Genomic DNA, 24,535 nt, shown 5'->3' with positions numbered 1-24,535 from the left:
CCTAAGGAAAACAATATACTTAATATCTTCGCTAATTTTCTACAAACATGAATCTCAATTTTTGTCAGTTTTGAGTTGTTAGATGCAATGAATTCAGAATTTGAATACGCACATATTCCACTGACACGTATCTAAAAACATACTTTATAACAAAATAGATTTAATTTCTTTTATTTTGTTAACTGTCAATTCATGGTGGAACTGCATTGTATTGTTGTTTTTATTTAATAAAACGCAATTTTTTTTTTTGTACTTATTCCACTTTTAAAAAAAGTGAAATAAAAATGGAATAATTACTATAAAAAAAATTGCGTTTTATTAAATAAAAACAACAATATAATAGATTTAATCAATGACTAAAACCTCGTATCACAATAAAAGACTTTTATAAATATTATAAACTTGTATCTTGAGTTACGTGTTTGTAAGTACACATAATACTGAACTCCGACAGATGATTATACTGACGCACTTTCTCGTAAGTCAAGATACATGTCTACTGCAGTAATAATGTGGAATGACTCACAGTAATGTTGCAACGCATTTTCATATCTCTGACAATATGACTGATCGGTCCAAAGTATAGTGCGATAGATTGAAGAAACATAACATTTTTTTTATGAAAATATGTGTAACTATTCTAAATGGATATTTCATAGAAGAAAATTTATTTCAGAATTAAAAACTGAGAGAATAAAGTTGTTTTTTGCCTCTCATGAAAAGTTGTGTTTTTTGAGATACGTGTTTGTAGAAAATTACTGACAATATGTATTACCAAACATTGAGTGAAGATAGACTCTAATAAAGATCTGTAATTATTATTAAATGTTTTTCTTACCTTGTGAATCCCTACGTTCAGTGTGGAATAGCATGAAGTTGCATTCAATTGGAAATTGAAGTTCAGAGATATGAGATCGATCACATAAAGGCTGACTATTCCTTTGGAATTCTTTACATCCATATTATAGTCAACTTTGAAGTAGGTTTTGCCTATGGTTGATATTTCTGAGTAACCTTTAATAAAAGCCTCAGTGTTGTTTGTATGACCTAATGCAAGTCTGAAATCCAATAATCCATCATTAGCATAAACATTTTTTTTAACTCTGACATTCTTTTTATCCTTAAAATAAGACGAGTACAGTGGAACCGGAACAGGAGGACTGAAGAAAATATTTGAATACTCACGTTAATTCTCTATCGGGCACTTGAATTCGAGTGAGGAATATGTTGTCTTCATAATTCTCATTTATCTGAAGTTTGTTGTAGTAACCGCTTATTTCGTATTTGCCTCCCGGGTGCAATTCCAGATACGATGTGTATTTAAAGTTTTTGCCTGTATGCTCCCATGAGCCGAAGATTTCTATGCCCTTTCCTTTGGATAATACCTTAAATTGAAAAATCAATGTTGCGAATTAATAATCTTCTGTTCCCTTTAATGAAAAAACGGCCGACTCTCAACCCGTGGGATTAAATTCCAGAGTATTTAACAAAAAAACTTATATGGGAACTAAGATGTGTCACTTAGAATAATAGTGGTGTAACTTCAAGAGTACCCATGGAAAAATCAGTTTATACCTCAGTTACGTTCAAAATATTATGTTAATATATAAGGGGCCGTCCACATATGACGTCACGCTCTAGTAGGTATACCGAGTGGGTAAGAGACATGTCGTTCTAAGATGTAGAGCTTGTGATTTCTCAACTCTCTTTGATTCTGGAGATTCTCATTATTGATTTCTTGAAAAATGACCATTTAGAAATTTCTGAAAAAAAATCTCGAGAAATGAGAATCAATTACTACACTACTTACAATTTCTCATAATTTCTTGAAAAATTTCAACCAAAACCTTTACTCAGATGTCTCTTTACGCGTCATTGTCACACACTGCTGTTGCAAAGTTGGTTTTGTGTAAAAAAATCAAATAAGTTTTTTTGTTGCTTACCTTTATTTTGCCAATCATCTCCGTAGGCGATTTGAACTTGTTATCAAAAACGATTTCCAGAGTTGATTTGTCACCCTTGTACTTGCCTTCGATAATCAAGTTGTATGTTTTATCCTCAACATAGTCAACATTTGCATTGCAATCGAGTTCCAACAATGGATATGTTACTGAGAATAAAAAAACAAACACTATAATAATAACAACATAATTATGTAGATGAATAACGTATGACTTAGCCGTGTAGTAATAATCATCAGTGAAGTGCTAAAAAAAGTCACAGAGAGTTGGCTCATTATAATATGTTAGGTACCTACCCCAAAGAATTTTAAAACAATGTCAGTCAGAAGTAAGCCATGCGGTCAGTGTATCAATGTCAGATGTATGTGATTGATCGAATTAGGTAAAACGCTTGAAGGAAGAAAGGCTATCTATTTTCGCATTTTAATCCTTAAGTGCATGATGGCAACTCTTTAATGTACATATATAATGTTTTACTTTTCTAATAGATCACATTTAATGTTTCATATTATTATAAATTAATAGTGGCACCTGTGAATAAAAACTATAACAAGTTTGTTAGCACACTGCAGAGAACTGCAAGTTTTTAAATAAACTTTCATTCGCACAAAGAAATATTACAGTTTGATGCATGAAATTATGGGTTACATATCGTCGTTGAAACTAGAAAATTGTGTAACTCCAAAAACACTACTTTACAGGAGAGACAAAAAACATTATGGTTTCCTATACAAATGTATGGTTTTGGAGTGAAATCATCCATGATTTAACAATGATACAATTTTTCTGGAATTACAAAATTTGCAAGACGGATAGATATTATCAACGGCCACTAGATGGCATTCAAAGTCAATTTTCGATTAAAACGGAGTTACACAATTTTCTAGTTTCAACGACGATATTATGGCATATTGGTAATTATTTAAGTTTTCGAGTTGATGTGATTCAACATTGTGTGTAACATTACTGCTTGAAGAAGTGCTGTAGTGCCAATCCGGCGAGCTCCGGTCCACTACACCAGTGCACCGCAACCTTTTCCAACCCATGGCGCACCAAAGGTCTTCCCAGAATTCCGCGGCACACCACACGTAAAACAATTTATACACCAAAACATGGACCCCACATCCTGAAGGGGACCCCAGCCCAAGATCTTTGGCGGGCCCTCCTACCTATCGCTAAGGTTAAAGACAGTGTGATACTCTAAAATAGCGTTTTTCAAATAGTGTTGGAGGTAAAATTAATGGTATTGATTTTATGTTTAGCGATTTTTTGTATGGTTATATTATATTTATATAATTATGGTTAGTTGTCGGGTTAGGAATAATTATTTGTCGAGTATTGATACAATATCTCAGATAAATTGTATCCTACAATCACATGTTTTAAAATATTAATACTTACTAGTGTAGTAAAATAGCGCTGCAGGCGACTTTTTTTGACTCTAAAATGGGAGATGAACTGCGATAGCCTTGTCGGAAATCCGAGGATATTTTTTATTAACCGAAATCCAGAAAATAACCAATGGAACATCGGCGAACTTCAGTTTTAGCGTCCCGTCGTTTATCAATTCAACAAATTCCTCTTGAATTTATATTAAAAGCGCTTCTATAGAATTTTCGGCATTGGTTGCAAAAGGGTTTCGTATCCTGTCGCATTTATTGTATGAAACTACTGATGAAATTTCTTTTGCAGCAAAGTTAAATGTTTTTGAGACGGATCCAAAATTAATTGCTTGTTTTCAATGGTGGTCTGGTAGTTCCTTTGGAACATTTGTAGAGATCCTTGTCTTAACTCCTTCTGCCAAAGTTCCATTTTATTTTTGACTTTTTCTAATTTATCAGAGCACGTCAATATATTTTTATTCTGACCTTGCAATGTTTTATTAAGTTCATGCAGGTGCTCAAATATGTTACCAGCCATGTACGAAAATTTGGCTATTGCACCGCGCCACACCTAGCATCGTCTTGGGGCACACCAGTGTGCCGCGGCACACCGGTTGCGGAGCACTGCACTACACAACTGGTGGTAATTGCATGAGTATGCACAAGACTCTTAGGTCCAGATTTTTATCTACGAGTTGTTTGATTGGCGATTAATCTATGACTGCAGAATACTTTAGTGTATAATGTATTCATGTCATTCTATGTATGTTCTACCTAGATTCAATGAAAATAATGTTTTCTAAAGCTTGGATAGGTACTTACATTGTTCCTTTATTGTTAAAGACGTTTTGTCTCCAGTAGTAATGGAGGATTTTGACGTGAACGAAATCACATTAATCTTTGATTTTGGATCAGGACCATGAACCAAATTTATTGAGAATTGCAAAATATTGGGATTCGACTGAAAAAAGAGTAGATTTAATTGAGAGATTAATTAATATTACAGTAAAACTTAGTTATTACGAGGAAGATGGGACCGACTGAATTTGCTCGTTATAAGCATTACTCATTATATCGTTATACAGTCGAACTTGGTTATTACGAGGAAGATAGGACCGACTAAATTTGCTCGTTATAAGCATTACTCGTTGTATCGTTATGTAAAATTTTTCGCGCCACGTTCTATTTAAGCATAGAACATAAAAAATGAGAAAACCATCTTAAAAATCCCCGAAACAAGCATGGCATTCATAAACTACAAAAGAAGTTGTTTATTGTAATGAAGTGCTGAACTGTCGGCGTTGGTAGGTACCTACTGACTTCACAAAGCTTGGATTTTTTACATGCAATTTCAACCATATGCGTGGATACTTTTTCAATGTTGTCAATGTGCGAAAACACCAATTAGGTACTTAGACACTTAACTAGTGTCATAAACCTAACCCGATCCTGGCGGCATCGGTCTAGTTAACTGCCCGGTCGGATTTTATAGCTTAGGGTCGAAAATGTTATTTTTAAACGATCAATACATTAACAGTTTTGCTCTGTATACCTGAGAAGTAGCTCGATATAAAAGTAAATAAATGTATGGAGAAAATCATAAATTAAAATGTCAACGAATGTTTCCTCATTACTTGATATACATCATTATACATCTCGCTATTTCCGTGATCGTAATAACCAAGTTCGACTGTATTATGTCTCTTCAATTTGCCCTGAAGTAACTGTCACCTTCACACATTGTTATGTAGGTATCTACTTCGAAATATGTATCTTATTCAGTGAATCGTTTAATAAATTCTCTTTTGAAATACAGGGGCTTCTTAGATCGCCCAACCTACACAATGTTATATTTTAAATAATTTATAATAAGTACCTACTTATATAAGTTTCTATTCATTCATCCAAAAAAATTAATAAAACACAAATATTGACTAACGATTTTATCCATTTTAGTATCTTGTTGGTAGATAAAGTTCCATCGGGGATCGATGGTATTTTGGAAGTCTACGTTAAATTGATTACTTTCGTCAGTTTGCTTGGAAAATTTTCCAGAAATGCAAGCAGTGTGTTCATCTTCGGCTATTTTTAAGTCCCATGAAGTTTTCTTGTACTCTTCCTTGTACCACCCACTGAGAGTGACCACCTTCTCGCCCTTGAGGAGACGTAATCCATCGTAGGTGTATTTCGAGTTGTCATTGTGCAGGTCAATGTATATAGTACCTGGTGTAAAGTCAACATACTTGTTAATACGAGTAAACTAGCTTATATTCCTGTCTTATGATTTTTTTTTGTGGAAGTACCTCGATCATATTGTAAAGATCATGTTGAAAAAATATTAATTATTGTCAGTGGCGAGTTTAGAGTTTTTTCCTTTTTATTTATATCAAATTTTATTTATGTATGGTCCCAATATTAAAGCTTGATTTGATATGAATAAAAAGGATTTCAAGTTTTACACATTTATATTTTTTATAAAAATCAATGTTTTTTAAAATAGATATAAAAAATATTAAAACTATGAATTAGTTAGAAATATCTTAGGCGATGCTTAGAAAACTTAATAAACTAAATTTTAATAATAAATATGATCATAAAATATGTGTAATAATAAGATTCGGTCTGATTCAACAAATTAACATTTTTTACAATTTATTGTAAGTTTATTTTTGACTTAAAATAAAAAATATTTTTCTTTTTAATGTTTTCAGATACATATTTATTAATTAATACAGTTGAAATTGTAAATTATCAAAAAAAAAAACTCAAATTGCAAGTTTTGTATTTTTCCGCTAGGTGCCTCTTTAAAAACGGCTCAGTAAAGGCTTGACCTTAATGGCTAACCCTACGACCTAGAAAGTCGTCAAGCCGCCACTGCCTAGTAAAAATAGCAAGGTATCTCTTGTTTATTCAATTATTAGTGAAGATACAGTGATGGACAGGGATGGATTCGTGGTTTATTTTTATGTACAAATACGTATCTGTTTGTGTGGTTATGCTTTGGGTAATTTATTATATAAGTATGTAGTCAATTTGTGAGAAATACGCATCTTTTAAAGATTAGGGTATAATTTAACAACTGTCTTTAATCACTGGTTTGAACTGTTTTGATTAACAATTTTAAATCTTTTGACGAATCGATTGTGTCATTTGTGTCAAACAAAATCACCGCTGTTAATTTATTGTCCTCTATTCCAGGTACAATGAAGCGAAAAAACCACGTGGTATTATATGGAAATATAGAGTCTGCGCAGAAAAAAAATGGGTTTATATTTTGTCAGTTTTGTGATGTTACATTTTTTACAATTCCCCATATCCGTTTCGCCACCGATCATCAAATTATATCAGATTCCTTCCCCATTAGGACATGGTGTAATATATTTATGGACGCCTAATACAAGGTGTTTTTATCTGTATAAAAATAAAAGTACGAGTGTAAAGATTGCTACAAATGAATTTGCAATATGAAATGACCTGAAACTAATTTAACAATTAGCCTTAGTAACTGCTTCACTTTTATATATATCCATCTGTATGAAGAACACCTTCGGATAATCTTGTTTTTTTTTATTTCAGTTTCGTGTGACAGGCAGTAATTTATCAGGGGTGTGCAAATTGATTTTCAAAGTGGCCCGCAATGACAAAAATGACCATCTCTTCACGGATGACAACACACTGGGTAAATTAGACTGTATAGTATTTGTCTGAATCGTCCATGACGGAAAAGTTTTTTTTGGATATCAAAACCCGTCAGTTAGTGCCGAAAATAATAATAGGTGTTGCACTGATCAAGTATACACATACCTAATAAAAATTACAATGATTGTACTGTCACTATTAACGCTAGGTGAAGCATGGCAAATGTTAGCGTATTTTAATGCGTGTAGAAACACCAACACTACGTTGAAGTATGGCCAACATTTCCCGGCCACAATGCATGTCGCTCTATACACGATGGTGACTGCGAATGTACATCCGCCTATGGTGAAGGGGAGCTTAAACGTCGTTAATGTGTATCAAATGTTTTATATTATATTAATAATAATTTCATGAAATTCTATATATTAGTTTTTGAATTAACGGCCGTAATGAAGGAAGTAGGACGAGAGAGCTTGAGAAATTCTTTTATTAAATATAAATTCATTAAATATAAGTTCATACCTTCCAGCTTGATTGTGTCCATTTGAGGGGCGAAAACTTCGAAGATAGGCTTGAAAACAATACTATTTTCCTTCATTCCAACCTTTTTAAGTCCAGCCTTGGCATGATAGATATTATCATCGTCCACCATGTTTAGAGTAAGGATTCTCTCTTCAATAGAATAAGAGGCGAGAGCAGAGGCGTGCTTTTTTCCTTTGGGAGAGTCAAACATGGCAGATACGGAGTAGAATCCTAGTCCCGGTTGGATTTCCACTCGGCCGGTCAACTTGCGTGAATAGTTAGCGCCTGTGAAATGATTATTCAAATTATTGTAAGTACATACTTATTATTATTGTATTTTGGGTTTCCACTTTGCATTGCTGATACAGTATTTGGATTGAGACTGTCTCTGTAGCAACAGCCGTTTGTGACAATTTAATTTTGCACTGTTGGATCCAGTTTTATTTCTATATGTATTTATATGCACAATATCAGTCGTCGTCATTTAGCGTCGCGACAACTAGGGGAATCGTAACGTATTTTCTAGGGGTTAACCATCCAAATTGTAAGCTGAAAAGAATATTGTTGTGATAAAATATTTATTATTAATCAGCGTTGCAATGTTAGAATTTAATTTAACTATCGAATGTAGTTCTTCGAATGTACTTTCATATTTAAAAATAAAAGGTAGTCTTCGAGAGTCGTTTTGGGTCGCTGGTTTGAATCTGCTGCTGGACATAAAAAAAATCATGTGGTTTTCTCAATATGCATTAAAGACCCAAGGGTTAAGTGAATTTCTAATAACCATTCGTTAACGTTAACCAAACTATATTAATACAGCCTTCACTTCATGGAGGGATATGGTTCCGATTAGGAGCGTACGTGGTGATTTACTTTTACTTCAAATAGGGGACTAGAAAATGTGCAACATACAGTAAATACAGACCAGTGAAATGAATACAAATAATAATTATGATAACTGCAAAATAATAGAAAAAGTGAGAGGAAATGTGGTGATTGGTAATCCACATGTAACATTTTATTTCTTGATTTTTTAAATATATTTTCTTCGCCCTATTAACGATAGAGGCAGGAGAGATTCCAAGTTCCTTGTCTATTTAAAAAGGGGGTAGTTATTCGAAAACCATTCGGAGTTGAATGGGTTTGTGAAGGTGAATTAATAAATAAGTATGTAGACATTTTAAATTTGGTAAATCTTGCCTACGCCTACGATGTGTACTAGTGTCGGCTCATAGTGTCGTGGGTCCTTTGTTTGAATTCTTAGTCTGGCAAATACACATATTGTGTTTGGAGCCAGAGTATGGACCTAGTAGGTTCAGCAAGTTTAGTGGCTAACATCCATTTATCGTAAAACAAAAATCTGCTCGTAAAAAGGTCCATATGATCGGACATGATATAAATACTCTAAATAAAAAAAATCTTGCCTGGAGCATCGAATGTCAATTCCCAGAAGTTTATATGATCCTCATATCCACTTTTTCCGTAGAAGCGGAAACTTTCGAGTTCAACCTTTTTGGCAATCACCTTATACACTAATTGACCACTGAAGGGAAATTGAGTTTTTTTCGCATTCTTGGCAGTCTTGTTCATGAAGTTATTTGGAAATACTTGTGTAGTACAGAAATTCATTCCAAACGGCTTTACATAATCAACATTGCAGATGGGGGTCGTTGTCAGTCTACAAAAAAGAAGCGTTAATAAAATTAGTGGGTACTTACCCGTTATTATGATTACGTTAATTGATATAAAGTTTGAAAGTTCAACAGTTGTTTGTTACGTCCGGGTTTTAGGGTGGTCACCGTGTGTTTTTCTTTGTTCTATCCTCAACGTTTCGGGCTCATTGCAAAAGCAAATCTCAAAAGAAATTTTACTGAATTGTTTCTACTATTAATAGGATGAATGTAGTTGCTGATCTAAGTGACCAGTGTGTAGATCAGTGTGTAGACAAAGGGTCTGTTTATCCAAGAGCGAACTTTGCTCAGAGTAAAAACATAATATGTTGTATTTACTGTGATTGCCATGAGCAGAAATACCAGATCAAATATTGCTTTTTGCTCAAGCCACAACGTTATTAAGCGTACCCCATTATCTCTATCAATGTTAACGTCTAGGAAAGAAGTATGAAAAACACGCAGTGATGACTCAAAAAATCAATTAAGCATGATAACAAGCAACCAAGAAAGTCTCAAATATTATGAGGTTGTAGCTGTTTGTTAGAATGTACAGATGTAGGTAATATTATATATAATAAGGATAGCAAATATTGATATCAATAATAAATTAATTAGCTCTATTCTACTTAATACCCGACATCACCTCGAAAGCTCTTGAGTCCAGTATATTTCGATGGCCTCCTTTGCTAAGCGCAAAAATATTCTGGTCGAATATTTTGGCCACAAAATCAAATTGATGACATGTGTTCATGCAGTTTTCGGTAATTTCTGACATTGTGTAGTGTTTTAATTGATATGCCCTTGCGTGTTCACCCATATTTTTTAAGTTTCTGACGTTTGGTCAATGCACTTATCCTGACATCTGTGGCAGTTTATCTAATATTGGGGAACTCAGAAATAATGGGAACTGAAATACCTAACGGGTAAGGAGCAGCAGGTAACAAATCTCGAGTAAGGAATAATCTGGGAATAATCTGGAATAAAGTTAAACATGTGTCAAGAATACGTCATACGTCAAATACTGACAACTGCTCTTGGTTTATGCATTGACGCTCATTTAATATAGGTGTATTACACACACTATTGCATGTGCATAATGCGTGTAACATTTTCGTAGGACACTCACACATTCAAAACCCTGCATCAAAATGTAGTGTATTAAATATTGCCTATTGGAATTCTATTTATTATCGTTTGCGTCTAATGCACATCCACCGAATCCAAAGGCTGTGAATCTTCTCTTGACCCAAACATATTCTTGATTTTTGCGCTTAGTAAAAGAGATCATAGAAATACATCGGAACCCTGACAATAATATCAATCGGGACAATCGGCTATGTCAATCAATTTGTTTGTCAATTTTATTTTACTACATTTTTATAATTTAATTAAATTTTGCGATAAAACCAAGATTATACTTACGATTCGGTGTTAAAATTCAGAGGTTTGTCAATATCCACAACTTCCCTCTCCTTGTAGAAGAAGACCACGCCATTGGTGATAGAGATTATCTGTTGATCCTCCAACGGCAAGCCAACGTTGATGTCAAACCCTTGTCCATTATTCAGGAGCTAATAAAACAGGTTTTTATACGTTGACACATATATTCGAAAGGAAAGTGTTTTTATGAAAGTTATTTATTGAACATATTTATGTATCCATGTTTTATTTGTGTCTCAAGAACGGAATTCTCTTAAAAAAGGAGAACGCGGGTCAGGAGACATAAACAGGCAGAAAGACGGCTGGCACTGAAGCTTATGGCAGAGTAATCGAGACATTTCCAGAAACCACTAGATACACAACAATCTGTAGTTTATCAGTGTCAGTGTTAGTGTTAGGTATGTAGAGGTGTCATACAAATTTTTGTCTTTTGTGATAAACCGTAAATGTAATGAATTAATTTAATACAGCAATTTTTCCAGGATTTTAGTAAGTATATCTGTATATCGACTGCTTAATCTGCAAACCAGGTAACTGCACTTTTGACCAAAAAGAGATTTTGATGGCAATTTGTTATAAAGCATGTTTTCTATGCTCACACAAAATTTCAACCTCCTAAACCTATAAATAAATGCGTTATCCTTATTCACACAAAACAGCCAACTGCAGGTGCCAAATTTCCAATATCGTAAATGGATTCTATGAAACTCTGCTCTTTATATAAATACTCTTTATGTATAAAAAGGAAGCTAAAATAGTGTGTTAATTCATAGTGCAGCTTATTTGTAAAAAATTTGTTGGAATTGTTAAATTCCGCTCGATTGTTAAATTATTAAGTTTTTTCTCCTTCCTGAACAATTTGCCCAAATGGAGTTAGCCGGTTTGCAGAAACTTAAGCACTCGATATGTTACTGCCTCACCTTCTTTATGGAAAATCGCTATTGGTCTCAAAATAAATAATAAAATATAATATTTACTTTTGCAGTGAGTTCAACACCAGTTGAAGTCTGCATGGCGGTGGTGACCTTCAATCCGGTGGAGAAGGCATTTGCATCCACAGCCATACTTGTTGTGATCTCAACATTGGCACTGGAATATTAAAATAACTTTTGTTATTGTCATAGCACTCGTAGCAATAAAATAGAAGACATTATTTATATTTTAGGGATGCAAAAAATGCTTTTACTTTATATGCTTATTATATCCATGTTTTTTTTAAATGAATTAAAATGATTGTCTCACCTTGGTATGAGATTAATATTGAATTTGGAATTGAGCATATCGCCAAAGATCTGTCTGATGTCAAGATTGCCTCCGAAGGTTAGCTTTCCAGTTGAAGCTCCTTGAGTGGATATTACGAGAGCCATACCTGATGATGTGGGGTATACTTTTTCGAAGTCTAGGAACAGTATATGGGAGCGGACTTCGAGCTGAAAGATAATATACTAATTACTTACTAATGATTAACTCTTTCTTGAAGATGTACATAATGAGTGAAATATGTTGATACAATATATTATTATATGAGTAAAATCATCATCGTTAGACAGGGTCGATCCACTGCTGGATGAAAGCCTCCCCTAGCTCACACCACTCTTTTCGGTCCCTGTCACACACATCCACCAAACTGTATGAGTTTGTCTATCCAGCGGGTTTTGCTGTATGACGGCATTTGTTAAGCGGTTGTCCACTCACCGAGCGACATGTCCAGCGCATTGACATTTCATCTGCTCAGCACATCCTATCACATCACATACTCTTGTCTGCTACCTGCCTTATAAATTAGTTTATTTTGTAATTTTTGAGAGTTAAGCCCAATATGCGCTTTTCAATGCCACACTGTGCTACTTGTAATTTTTGGATTCCTCTTGCATTAAGGCCCCTTACGCACTGTCGACTGGTCTCCGGCAACCAGATTGACGGTAACCACGAGGCAGAAGAAAGGAAATTAGTGTTAACGGGCATGGTTGTCGGAGACTGAGAAAACAAAAGCAACTTAATCGGCGAACAGAGTGGACGGCAACCAACGGGATAGCTTATTTCTTATCACATATTACGCACTGCACGAGAAACCATCAATAAACTTATTTCAAAGTAACCAATAATTTTTCTTCTGACACAGTCTCATATTTGTATTCGCAGCCAGCGTGATACTGACCATTTTTTTCTATGCGGTTGCCCTATTGGTCTCTTGTCTTTGGTCACCCATTTTCTGGTTGATGGCAACCATGGTTGCCGTAGAATGGTTGACAGTGCGTAAGGGGCCTAAGAGGCCATGTTTTTTATAGCGGTAGCAAATAGTAGCAATAGAGGTAGCAAACATTGGTTGAATACTTTACGCTAAAGATATACGCATATGAGTATAATATTAGTTAAATGGTCAGTAAATAAAATAACATTCTTGAGAACGTTTGATTCATTATTATAGAAATAACACAATTTTGAATAATCTCAGAAACATATACTGTACGACAACATTATTTAGGCTACAACAGGAAGTCGCCCTTGTTGCGCATAGAATATTTCTCAGTGTTGTCATTTTTTAAGAAAACAAATCCCGCAAAATTAGGTTTTTAATTTATATCAATCAGTAAGTTCTCAGTAAGTAATTAATTTAGGAGTCCAATTATTGTTCGATAAGTATCGATAGAAAAATTATTTTAAATAATTTCACCTCTTAATTATTACTATTATATTAGGATAATTAATACAGCGTAATTATTGAATTTGGAAGGAAATATATCATTGAACCCACATTAACTGATAATATTGCTGTATGTATTTATTAATTAAATAATTAGGAGAACACAAATTATGACTACATAAGTAGAAGTGAAAGATATAACATATTCAATATGATTTTGATGACCCAATCACATTTTTTTATAATTTACAAATGATGTCTTTTATATCGTATTTTTAGTAAAATTGTTGTCGAAACACATACCTACTGTGAAAATAATTTTCTATAAATTAAATTATATCCACCTAACATTATAAATTTTAAAACAATATGTACCTACTTATCGGTTTAAAAATACAAGGACAATTAATTAACTGTCTAAATACATTAATACTAAATTAAATGTAACCGTCGCCGTAAAAATTCTTTGCTTCCTTGAAAATCCATGCACTCTCCTAAGGAAACCAGTAAGTTTTGCAGCGTCGGAACTTGTTTGTGGACAGTATAAAACTCCTGCACTTTTTGACGTATGGTACATAAGTCCATACTGTCCAATGCAATCTTATTTTTTCCAGGCGTTACGATTTTTGAAGAGGAGGCACTCGCTGTAGTCATTTCTTTCATGATTCTAGAAACTGTCCTTGGGATATTCTTGTAAATTAATGATACACTACGTAAGTATCTAGATAATTTTAAGCATTTTTGTAAATTTTACATCTCCGTAATAATTGATTTAATGCCAATAATGTTTATTCTTGAAAATATTCTTCTTGCCAATTTATTATTACACTGCCAGTGTACTTAAATGATCATTTATACTTAATTATTATACGTCAAAAATATTAATAAAATAGATTACAATACACACAACTATATAATATACAAACATAATTCCCAGTTTTTGGGGAAATATTTCTAGTATTACAACACTGAATTTTGACATACCTGACAATGACAGCAACCCGTGATATAGTATTGTATAGGCTCGCCTTTTAAATGCGACTCTTTTTCTTCTTCACAATAAATCAAAAGTTTACTAATAATAATTCGAACATGACTTCGTATTGTTTTAGACATCTTTTGAATATAAAAAGCTTCAAATTACGTAAATTGATAGATGCGTCCCATACGACTGTCAAAAATGTAATGAATAATTTGGGGGCGTTCCTTTTTTGAAACCGGAAGTTCGATTAGCTGATTGTAGTTCACAGTTTTGCCACGTATACAAGATGAAGTTGCCGGACAATAATATATGTTTCAATTTATATTATATTGAAACAAAAAATTAGAAATGTGAGATTTAAGTATTTTTAACTTTTAGATTATTTAATTTTTAATTCTGGAGATTTTAATATTTCCAAATCCTGTACCTAATGATTCACATAAATAATACATAACTATATGTTAATAAAAAAAATATCACTTACAGAGAACTTCTGAGCTCCATCGATGCTTCCTTCCACCACATCGAAAATCTTGTCAATTAACGAATCAATCGAAAAACCATGATCATCCCCTAGTGACAAGAATATGCTATCCGATCCAAACAGCTTCATGAATATGTCGATGTCTATATTTCCTCGGTATTCTTCCAAGTTTGTTTTGAGCTGATAGGGAAAGTAAAAAGGTTGTCTTAAGAACACCTCTCTCTATTTATACGATCAAAAAAATATTCTGAAAAAACATTAATAAATTATAAATGGCAAACAACTTATATGTACAAGTAGAGCCGGCCGTATCTCTAAATCTTTCAGTCAGCTTGGCGTTCTGATCACATAGCGGTAGATTTTTATATTATTATTAAATGAATATAATAATAATGTTAAGCATTAACTTATGACCATTGGTTACTTTATGTAGTAAGTATTTAGGATGTCAACATGATTTTTCCTTTATTACTCTATTGGTTTTACATTAATTGATGTCACTTTTGTGACGCGAGGACAGTTTTATTTTTCGTAAATTATTCCATACAAAATTATGCATTTTGTTTTTTTTATTCAAATGGAGCAATAACCCAATGGATTGTGTAAATTTAATGGACGAATAGTACGACTTGTCAAGAAGAACAGAATGAAAGTTACCTTTTCGGCAAGAGCAGCGATTTCATGTTGCACATCCCTCTTGCTCTTATGGCCTTTCATTCTGTTTTCAATCTTCTCATGCATATTGTGGGCAGCCTGTTTGAGGTTATCATATATCTTTTGGGGTGGAGTCGTCCTGAACAACCCTTGTGGTCCAAAGTACTCCTCTAGAACTCGTTCCAGGTTGCCTTGACGGACGTCAATCTATCCATGAAAAGAAAATCGATAAATTAGAATATGTTATATTATATATATAATTCCAAGGTTAAACTTATTTTATTCACTATAATTTCTATGATCTTTAAAACATCATCCGAAAAAACAGATATTCAGGTAGTATTAGATCCCAATATGGTGCAAAGATTAATGGAAATCACCAATGTGCAAATAATTCTTACCGGTACCTCATAATCAGAACGGGAGATTTAAATATTTATATTTTTAACATTCCCAATATTTGGTTGGTCCTTTGGTCATAGCTATCAAGACTGTGACCAGAGATATAAACCAGATGCTTCGTTTAAACTAAATATAGGTATCTACTATATTTATTTACCTCAATTAAATTGACAGTATTTCCGAATATCTCTGCTGTCAGATTCAAGTTGACAGATCGCGGCAAGAAAGAGTTCTGGGAGTAGATGACATGAGATCCCAGCACAGTTTCAATACTGAATTTGTCAGCTTCATAATTGGTTTCATATGCTTGAGAATACCTCCTGTAAAAACATTGTATCATTTTAAACGAATAAATAATGCAAATTATGTGAGACCTCCTCATTTACAAACTTTATTGAGTCAACAACACATGGCCTGCTTCAAAAACTTTTGTTATTCTGGACGCTTCGACTCCGCTGGTTTGTAATAGTTTTGGATGAGGAACTTAAGATCTCCGGTGAAGTAGTGCTGTCATCTTAGTCTTGGCCGTCCGGGTATTCGAGGATGTGTACATAGCTCCTCTTGTGTTCTACATATTTATGAAACTGAAGTTATGAATATTCCTTTCATTCTGAACGGATATTTTTTCCTGCAAAAGGGCTGATTGAACAAGACAAGTGTCAAAATCGGGAACATAAAAAATCTGTCGACTAATGGAGGGACATGTTTTTGGGCGTAAAAATAGTCCCAATTAAAAAAAACTCATTTGGCAAACCATCTATTATTGTTTTTTTACATGGCATCTAAACTTTAAAAGGTTTGCCACCTAGTGTGATTATTAAAAATATAATAAATGTATAACAAGTCTCTTGGTCTCCTGCATCAATATATTTATCATTAAACAAACCTCGGATCCAATGGGTAACTTTTAACAAACGGAAAGTCTTTGAAAAGCTTCTGTGCTCTGGCCGATGCGCTGCTAGAATCTTGGATATTCTTCACGGATGATGTGATAAAGGAGCACACTTGGTAGATAGGCTCTTCGGAGTGCAAGATTTTCTTGACGGATTCCACCAGCTTCTCTGTAGGACAGTCCAGTAGGGACAGGTACGCTTTGATCCTTAGCTCAGAGTCTTCGCTCTCATCTTCCAGAATGCTGTAAGCTGCGCTGCTCAACTGAAAGTTACGTGCCACAATATGGTAATATTATGAGACAATGCTGTTTCATTGCCATAGTCGTATGCTAGGTAAAACAATCGAAATATGAAGTTTTATGAAGTGGGGGATTCGATTTTTCGACCAAAGCAAAACAGCCATTAATAAAAAAAAGTTCTGGCAAAATAACACAAATGCTGAGTACTGCTTGTAAACATAAGGGTTTATGATATATCATAATATAAGTATATTACTTTTATATATATTGGAAAAATGTATTACTTTTGAAATCGGAGTGAAAACACATATTGTCCGGCAACTTCATCTTGGCTACGTGGCAAATCTGTGAACTACGTACAGCTAATCGAACTTCCGGTTTCAAATTAGGAACGCCCCCAAATTTTTCATTACATTTTTGACACTTCGTATTGGACGCATCTATCAATTTACGTAATTTGAAGCTTTTTATATTCAAAAGATGTTTAAAACAATACGAAATGATGTTCGAATTATTATCAGTAAACTTTTGATTTATTGCGAAGAAGAAAAAGAGTCGTATTTAAAAGGCGAGCCTATACAATACTTTCAACAAGCCCATTTTACGGGTTCCTGTCATGTCAGGTATGTCAAAATTCAGTGTTGTAATACTAGAAATATTTCCCCAAATACTGGAAATTATGTTTGTATATTATAAAGTTATGTGTATCGTAATCTATTTTATTAATATTTTTAGACGTATAATAATTAAGTATAAATGATCATTAGTTAGTTAATGAATTGTCCTATTTTTTCCTAATTATTTTCCTAATTTTTAAACCAATAAGTAGGTACATATTGTTTTAAAATTTATGTAAGGTGGATATAATTTAATTTATAGAAAATTATTTTCACAGTATGTGTTTCTACAACAATTTTACTAAAAATACGATATAAAGACATCATTTGTAAATTATAAAACATGTGATTGGGTCATCAATATAATATTGAATATGTTATATCTTTCACTTCTAGTTTTTTAGTCATAATTTGTGTTATAGTTATTTAATTAATAAATACCTGCAGCAATATTATCAGTTAATGTGGGTTCAATGATACATTTCCTTCCAAATTCAATAATTACGCTGTATTAATTAACCTAATATAATAGTAATAATTAAGAGGTGAAATTATTTGAAAAAAAAAATTCTATTGATATTTATTGAACAATAATTAGACTTATAAATTAATGTACTTATAAACTTACTGAGAATAGAATTGATATAAACTTAAAACCTAATTTTGCGGGATATGTTTTCTCAAAAAATGACAACACTGTGAAATATTCTATACGCGATAAGAGCGACTTCCTGTTGTCGCCTAAATAATGTTGTCGTACAGTAGTCTGTAAATTTACCTAGTTATCAAAAAAAATTAGCATTTGCATGAAAACTATAAAAAAATGGTAGATTTGACACCAAATGACTGATATGATTTTCGCAAGAATTATCAAGGAAATCACTAGATTTGCCAAAGGAGGTAATGCTTTCGTCATAGGAGTGAATGAATGAATCTAATTTTATGATCTATTGCGTAAATGGCACCACACCTAATATAAGATACTAGATAGGTATGCTCATAATCCCCACAAACCGGGGGGAGAAGGTTGACAAGGCTCTAGCCTGGGGGCCCAGTGTAGTGGCCCAACCAGCTAAGTGAGATAAACATAATTGCTCTAATATTAAAAAAGGTAGGCGCTATTTCACTTCAAGAATATTAACATTTTAAAATATCTGGTTGTTCGATGTAATTTGATGTGATAATATGATGATTGATATACTTAAATGGTAGGTTATTCAAGTGTAGAATTTTATTTTATAATGATTTTTAGTGTTTCCTTACATAAATAAAAATTGCTATATATGACATGGGGTCACATGTTGCTTAGCTACCACAAAAAGGGGTCGTGATCAATGCTTCATATGATGCTGAGTGCCGAAAACTAAATAATTCCGATGGATTTCTTTAAAAACACAAGTCATTAAAAATACAATGATACTCTTAATTTTACCTCGCGAAACTACTGTGTTCTGCAGAATACTATTTGGAAAGCGCTGCTATCGGGTATCACACCGCCAACCTTATCGATAGGTAGGGGGCCGCCGGGGGGTGTGCGCTACAGCATGCGGGGGCCATGGGTATGATGCAGGTTGATTTTATATTATTAGTAAATATATAATAGCGTGTAGGTACCTGCTTGGTGCAGGCGTCAGCTGCCAGGGCTTCCACTGCAGCCACTCGGAGTCTGGGAATCACCTCTTTATCCTTGGCGCATTCAACAATGGCACTGACAGCATTCTCTTGGATGTGATTCATGTTCTTTAAGCCTTTCAACACGGCTATCATCTGAAGAATTCACATAAATAATTTACAGTCTAATTGTATTAGTAGTATATTATGTAATAGTGTACATATAAGAATTACTTTAATTGGTTAACAAAATTAAATGATATAAGGGTTTTCAATATAAGAACAGTATCTTTGCCAGTCGATTGTTATGTGTTATGTATCAAAAACTTTTCCTGCCATTTTCTGATATGGTACAGTATAGTGTAAAGTTCTACAACGTACGTAATTCATGATCGTCCTAAAGAAATTCGTCGATTCGAAACCCCAAGGTCTCTAATGAATCATCCACCTTCTGTGTGTTCATTGTATTCTCAAAATGGCTGTCTAGTGCGTAATTTGATCTGACGGTTTCATTGGGTAGTATTTCTTTCAACGTGAGGCTGACTATGCATTGCGATTACATTTGTATTGTAAAAAACACACACACAATGTATAAACCGGTATCATAGTATTGCGTGTCCTTAGGCTATAGGTATTTTAGTCTAACCTGCTTACAGAGTTGTAATCTTTGTAAATATATACAGCCCTATTTATGTTTCTAGTCGAAGTTCGAATCATGGGGTTGGTCATTATTAAAAATATATATTTTAGTATATTTTATTTTGTTTAGAGAAATACTTCTGTAAAATCCTGTAAATATGGTTATACTATTGGTCAATGTAATTTAAGCTTTAGTAGTACCCACCATGTTCTCTTGTTCCTTGTTATGTACTTTGCAGTTGGCCAGTTTGGCGACCATCTTGGCTGAGATGTCAGCGACGTCGCCATTCATGGAGCGGCCACTTTTCTGGCACATATGCTCATGGCAGTAAACGGCAGTCAAGCTGCCCATACCTATGTAAACTTCGTTGAGTACCCCGACCATATCCATTAATCCCTGTAAATAGATAACAAAAGTTTGTTATAAACATACCACATTAATGTGAATTTCGATAGTTTTAACAGAGAATTAGGTATATTCGGAGGGGTGCCAAATGATAGAAAGTGATTAAATATTGTTGATGTAAGTGCTGTACATACTAGAATAAATCGCATCTACGCATGTTCAAAGTTAAGAATACATTTGAATACGACATGGGAAAGCAACATGCGTAATTAGGCAGCTTAATAACCTGCCGCCCGCGGTGACTGAGCTGTAACATGTCAGATTATAACGTCGTGGGTCTCGGGTTCGAATCTGGAACCTGATCGTCCACATTTAACTTTTTAAATAATATTATATGAACAACACTTCTTTGCAAGTGTCCAAGAGATGCTCTTTAAAGTCAAGTTCTTGCTATTTCTGTACCGCATGTAAAAACATACGTAAGTATTAAGTATAAAAAATCTAGAAAAAAAGTGTTCTATTTTCCGGGTGAGTGCTTTCACGTCTCAGCTATCGATCCGTCTATGATTGATGTGAGTTATTTATTATAACTACTTTTTAACTGAGGTACTTTATATTATACCAATTAGAAGGCAATCTGCTTTCTGATAAATTTAGTTAAATGCCATTACTAATTTAATTGTAACAGACTTCTTGCGCTAACCAAAATTGTATTATTATAGTTCTTGTACATATGAATAATAATAATGTTACTGATTAATAATTGGAGAAGCAACCAACAGAGCAGCATGCATAATATATTATAAACAGAGGTAGTGCGCACTTACAGCAGTAGATTTCAATAATTCTGTAGAAACTTGTCTCGCGTTGGTGAGGGATGAAAAAAATAGTCTCTTCTGCAGTGGGGTGAGTTTGTTATTTTTGAGAAGTTGCATCGACACTTCGATAGAGGCTTCGGTATCGGTGCGAAAAATAGCATCAAGGAATACTTTACTGAAAAATTAAAAATATGTTTCAACTGAGTCCGCAATGCTGGATTTATACATGGAAAATTCCTGGACTAAGACATACATGTTACGGACCTAAAAAATAACATCATAAAGTAATTACCGAAATCAAGGTATTTTCTCCATTTTTAAAATGAACAACAGTCACTCTTTGAAATGGTCAAATTACAATAAATAACTTCCATTATGTTTAATTGAAGAAACAGTGAAAGTAACTCAGTATACTCTACAATTATAATATAATTTATAATGTACCTACCTAAAAAAAACCCTCAAAACTGTGTAATTATTTTCATGCATATATCTCACCATGTAAGTGATGTAGAGAAGCTCTTTTGCTTTTGACACATTCATTTTTACTCTCCTTGCTTTTATCAGCATTATTTTTAACATTTTCGACTATATTGGTAGTCTATGGTTAAACAAAAAATTTGCACGCGCAGTCATACTTAATTAAGAGACTTGAAGTTGGATTTTCTTTCACAATTATTGTATTGGTAGGTTTACTTACAACAATTTAGGTAGCTACTGAACATAAAAAGTGGGATCAAATCTGGATCTAATAAATATATAGGTAAGTACATAAACAAAACTACACTTGACTAGATACTTATATCTAAAAGTATAATAAACTATTTCTTTTAAGAAAATTATTATGTTCATTATATCTAAAAGCATTAGCTTTTCGAAAAACACTTCCCTTCGCCCATGAAATCTGGAGTATTATTTGTGACATCATCGACGTAAGTATTTACTTTAGATTTTGAATAAGTGAAATGTCTGCTATTATTGAGATTTCACTGCTTAACTTCATGTAATTTTTGTTGTTTCTATCACTCATAGTTAAATGATTTCTTTACCAGTTTATTAAATGTTATCATAACAAACCTCCCTACATAAACCAGTCCATGTATATACGAGTATACAATATCGACTGTGTTTGGGAAAAAGGTTGTAACCCTTGATTTTTCGAAAAGTGCTTTTATTAGATATTAACAATGTATACAACTAAATAGACGTTCTGTAAAAAGGAAGTAAGCCACAAATGCGGAATTATTATTAGATCGAAAAGATATTACACCAAATCATCAATCATCATGCACCCAATGTCTGTGCCTATTTTTTTTTTAATATTGAACCAAAATCATTCAAAAAAACATTTTTTGCCCCTCCTGTAAAATTTGTTCTGTGAGGGTTACGCCCCTTTTCCTAAACACGGTCGATATGTAAGTTATTATTTAGGCGTTTGCTCACTTTGTCAACACTTTATCTGTGTGTGCTTGACTTCCTTCGATCCGACTATACACTTTGTAAATGTTGTCTTTGCTAGAGCTTCTCATGACCTGTTAACAATTAAAAATAGTATTGTATGAAAATGATTAACATATCGATAGGTACTTAGGTAGTTTTCGCCAGAGGTAATAAATAATTAATTGGTACTCACTCTAATGAGTGCCGTGAAAAATGTTGCAGACTTTTCTTGCACGTGTCCTTCCAGATGCTTGGTGGCAGTAATCAAGGCATTTTCAATATCATTCACATTATTATCTTCGGTCGTCGAAGGTTCTTCATATATGATAGATTTCTCATGGACACAATTTGCTGAAGAGAATATTTAAGATTTTTGTTATTTGTGATTATATAGTACAAAATAAATGGTTACATGTAAATTGCACGTAAAATATTTCACCCTAGCACAGTTTGCCGTTAGCTTCCTTATCGGAAAGAGATGACTACTACGTATATTATATGGTCACCAATTTTATTAGATTCAATATGAACATTAATTCAATTTCCATAGCTGATTTCGGCAAAATTCATTAATTCAAGAATGCACAAAATTTGTTTGCTGCTGGCTTCCTGTAAAGTGTAAACCGACAAGAACCGTGTTTTATTTAGACATGACTTTTATGTCAGTATTATACGACCCAAAAAGGTAGGACGGTCTTTAACACATTGACTGCTGACTAGATAATTACTAATTAATTACCACATTTAAATACCATGCTAATTATATCTAATGGCTACCTAATTGTTACACTAGGCGCGTCATTAGCGTCCAATGAGTTAATATACTGATGACTAATGAATTGTATACATACAAGTTTCCGGATACGAGTTTTGAAAAAGCCTACGAAACCGGTATACTATTAAACTAAATGGAATCAGTATTCTGTCACATTGTGTTTTATTTTAATTAATACAATCTAATTCCACTATTGAATTAACAGCGAACAACATAAAGAAATGTCTAAATTTACCTTGGACTTTATCGTTTGTCGCTTCTAAAAATTGCATGGTGGTGTCCACAGTAGCTTTGGCACCCGACTTTCCATCGGAGAAGGGATTATAAAAGTATTTTTCCTCGATACTGGAATGCACAATTACTCCATCACTGACAACTGCCCATGCATTCAGTTGTGATTGCAGGATATTAGTGGTATCGAATTCCTAAACATAATTTACATGTTAGTTATGCTTACGTCATAGACAAAGTTAAGTTAAGCTTCACCCTGTTATGCTCCATTATTGGAGCATAAGGCAAGTACTGGGTCGCACCACTTGCCTCGGTTGATCACCATATCTTAGGCCACCCTCGGTAATATTTATTTGTGAGCAAGGGTAAGTAAACTTACGGGGTAGAATATTGCGATTTTTATATCATTTGAATAATTTATATAGATTTTTGATGGTGAATTAAGGCGTTTTTGTATAAAGGGTCGGTTTGGTGTTACTATTATATAGGTACATTAATTTACAATCCCCTGACTCAATGCTAATAGTCCAGCGCTTGAAATGGAAAATTTTATGAACCGGAGCGCTCGTTAATTTTCTGAAAATATTAACATAGTTATCTAATTTTATGTGCGTTTTATAAGAATAAGTGTGTTATATAGCCTATCTAGCTCAAACGGTAAAATTATTTTTTCCACAAGACGGAGCTATTATTTTGCTGATTTTACGAACCGGAACGGTGCTCCGGTCATTTCGAGCCCTGTAATAGTCTTATGGGAAGTTCAACTGTAGAGACAGTAGAATTTTTTAGTTAGAATGTCGATTGGGAATTAATCTATTTTAGTACATAATTTTTAATGAAATATATATTATACAAAAATAAAATATTATAATATTTTCTGTTAAATATAAAATATTGAAGATAAATAAAATTAAAATTCTAATAAAAGTCCTGTAAATATGGCTGTCCTAGGACTTTTTCAGTTACCTAACATAGCGTACCTACCTGCAACAGGCAGCCTTCATCACTGCCATATTATGCTGTACCGAATAAGCGGACAACACAAACATATACCCCTCTAAACCATCCTGCCCTGCACCACACTTGGTCTTAATCGAGCGTATAACGAGGCTATATGTTTAATGTGAAACATCAGCAGTTTTT

The 24,535-nt window shown here is 33.5% G+C and overlaps 1 protein-coding gene across 4 annotated transcripts in view; it reads right to left on the bottom strand.

The window, feature by feature from the left end:
* LOC147067395 (apolipophorins-like) overlaps positions 1–24,535 on the bottom strand; it is a 112,989-nt gene that overhangs the window by 66,115 nt on the left and 22,339 nt on the right. For 2 of the 4 annotated variants that reach the window (XM_085954394.1, XM_085954396.1), the window contains 20 exons: positions 23,397–23,586; positions 22,580–22,737; positions 22,390–22,478; positions 20,956–21,121; positions 19,988–20,179; positions 19,147–19,299; positions 16,670–16,938; positions 15,941–16,103; positions 15,385–15,588; positions 14,728–14,907; positions 11,860–12,062; positions 11,595–11,706; positions 10,600–10,748; positions 8,929–9,182; positions 7,505–7,789; positions 5,283–5,566; positions 4,166–4,304; positions 1,944–2,110; positions 1,186–1,385; positions 839–1,058 (listed from right to left, as the gene is read on the bottom strand). In XM_085954394.1, coding sequence (XP_085810520.1) covers positions 839–1,058; positions 1,186–1,385; positions 1,944–2,110; positions 4,166–4,304; positions 5,283–5,566; positions 7,505–7,789; positions 8,929–9,182; positions 10,600–10,748; positions 11,595–11,706; positions 11,860–12,062; positions 14,728–14,907; positions 15,385–15,588; positions 15,941–16,103; positions 16,670–16,938; positions 19,147–19,299; positions 19,988–20,179; positions 20,956–21,121; positions 22,390–22,478; positions 22,580–22,737; positions 23,397–23,586 — 3,777 coding nt within the window. The remainder of the gene's footprint in view (positions 1–838; positions 1,059–1,185; positions 1,386–1,943; positions 2,111–4,165; positions 4,305–5,282; positions 5,567–7,504; positions 7,790–8,928; positions 9,183–10,599; positions 10,749–11,594; positions 11,707–11,859; positions 12,063–14,727; positions 14,908–15,384; positions 15,589–15,940; positions 16,104–16,669; positions 16,939–19,146; positions 19,300–19,987; positions 20,180–20,955; positions 21,122–22,389; positions 22,479–22,579; positions 22,738–23,396; positions 23,587–24,535) is intronic. The other 2 variants (XM_085954395.1, XM_085954397.1) reach the window with 1 other exon arrangement.

The sequence above is a fragment of the Rhyacophila brunnea genome, unplaced genomic scaffold (assembly GCF_057557595.1).
Source record: "Rhyacophila brunnea isolate RB1 unplaced genomic scaffold, BYU_Rbru_1.0 scaffold_4, whole genome shotgun sequence".
In the NCBI taxonomy this organism is placed as follows: domain Eukaryota; kingdom Metazoa; phylum Arthropoda; class Insecta; order Trichoptera; family Rhyacophilidae; genus Rhyacophila; species Rhyacophila brunnea.
Note: the sequence above shows the minus strand (reverse complement) of the source record. Positions and strands in the feature narration are given on the sequence as shown.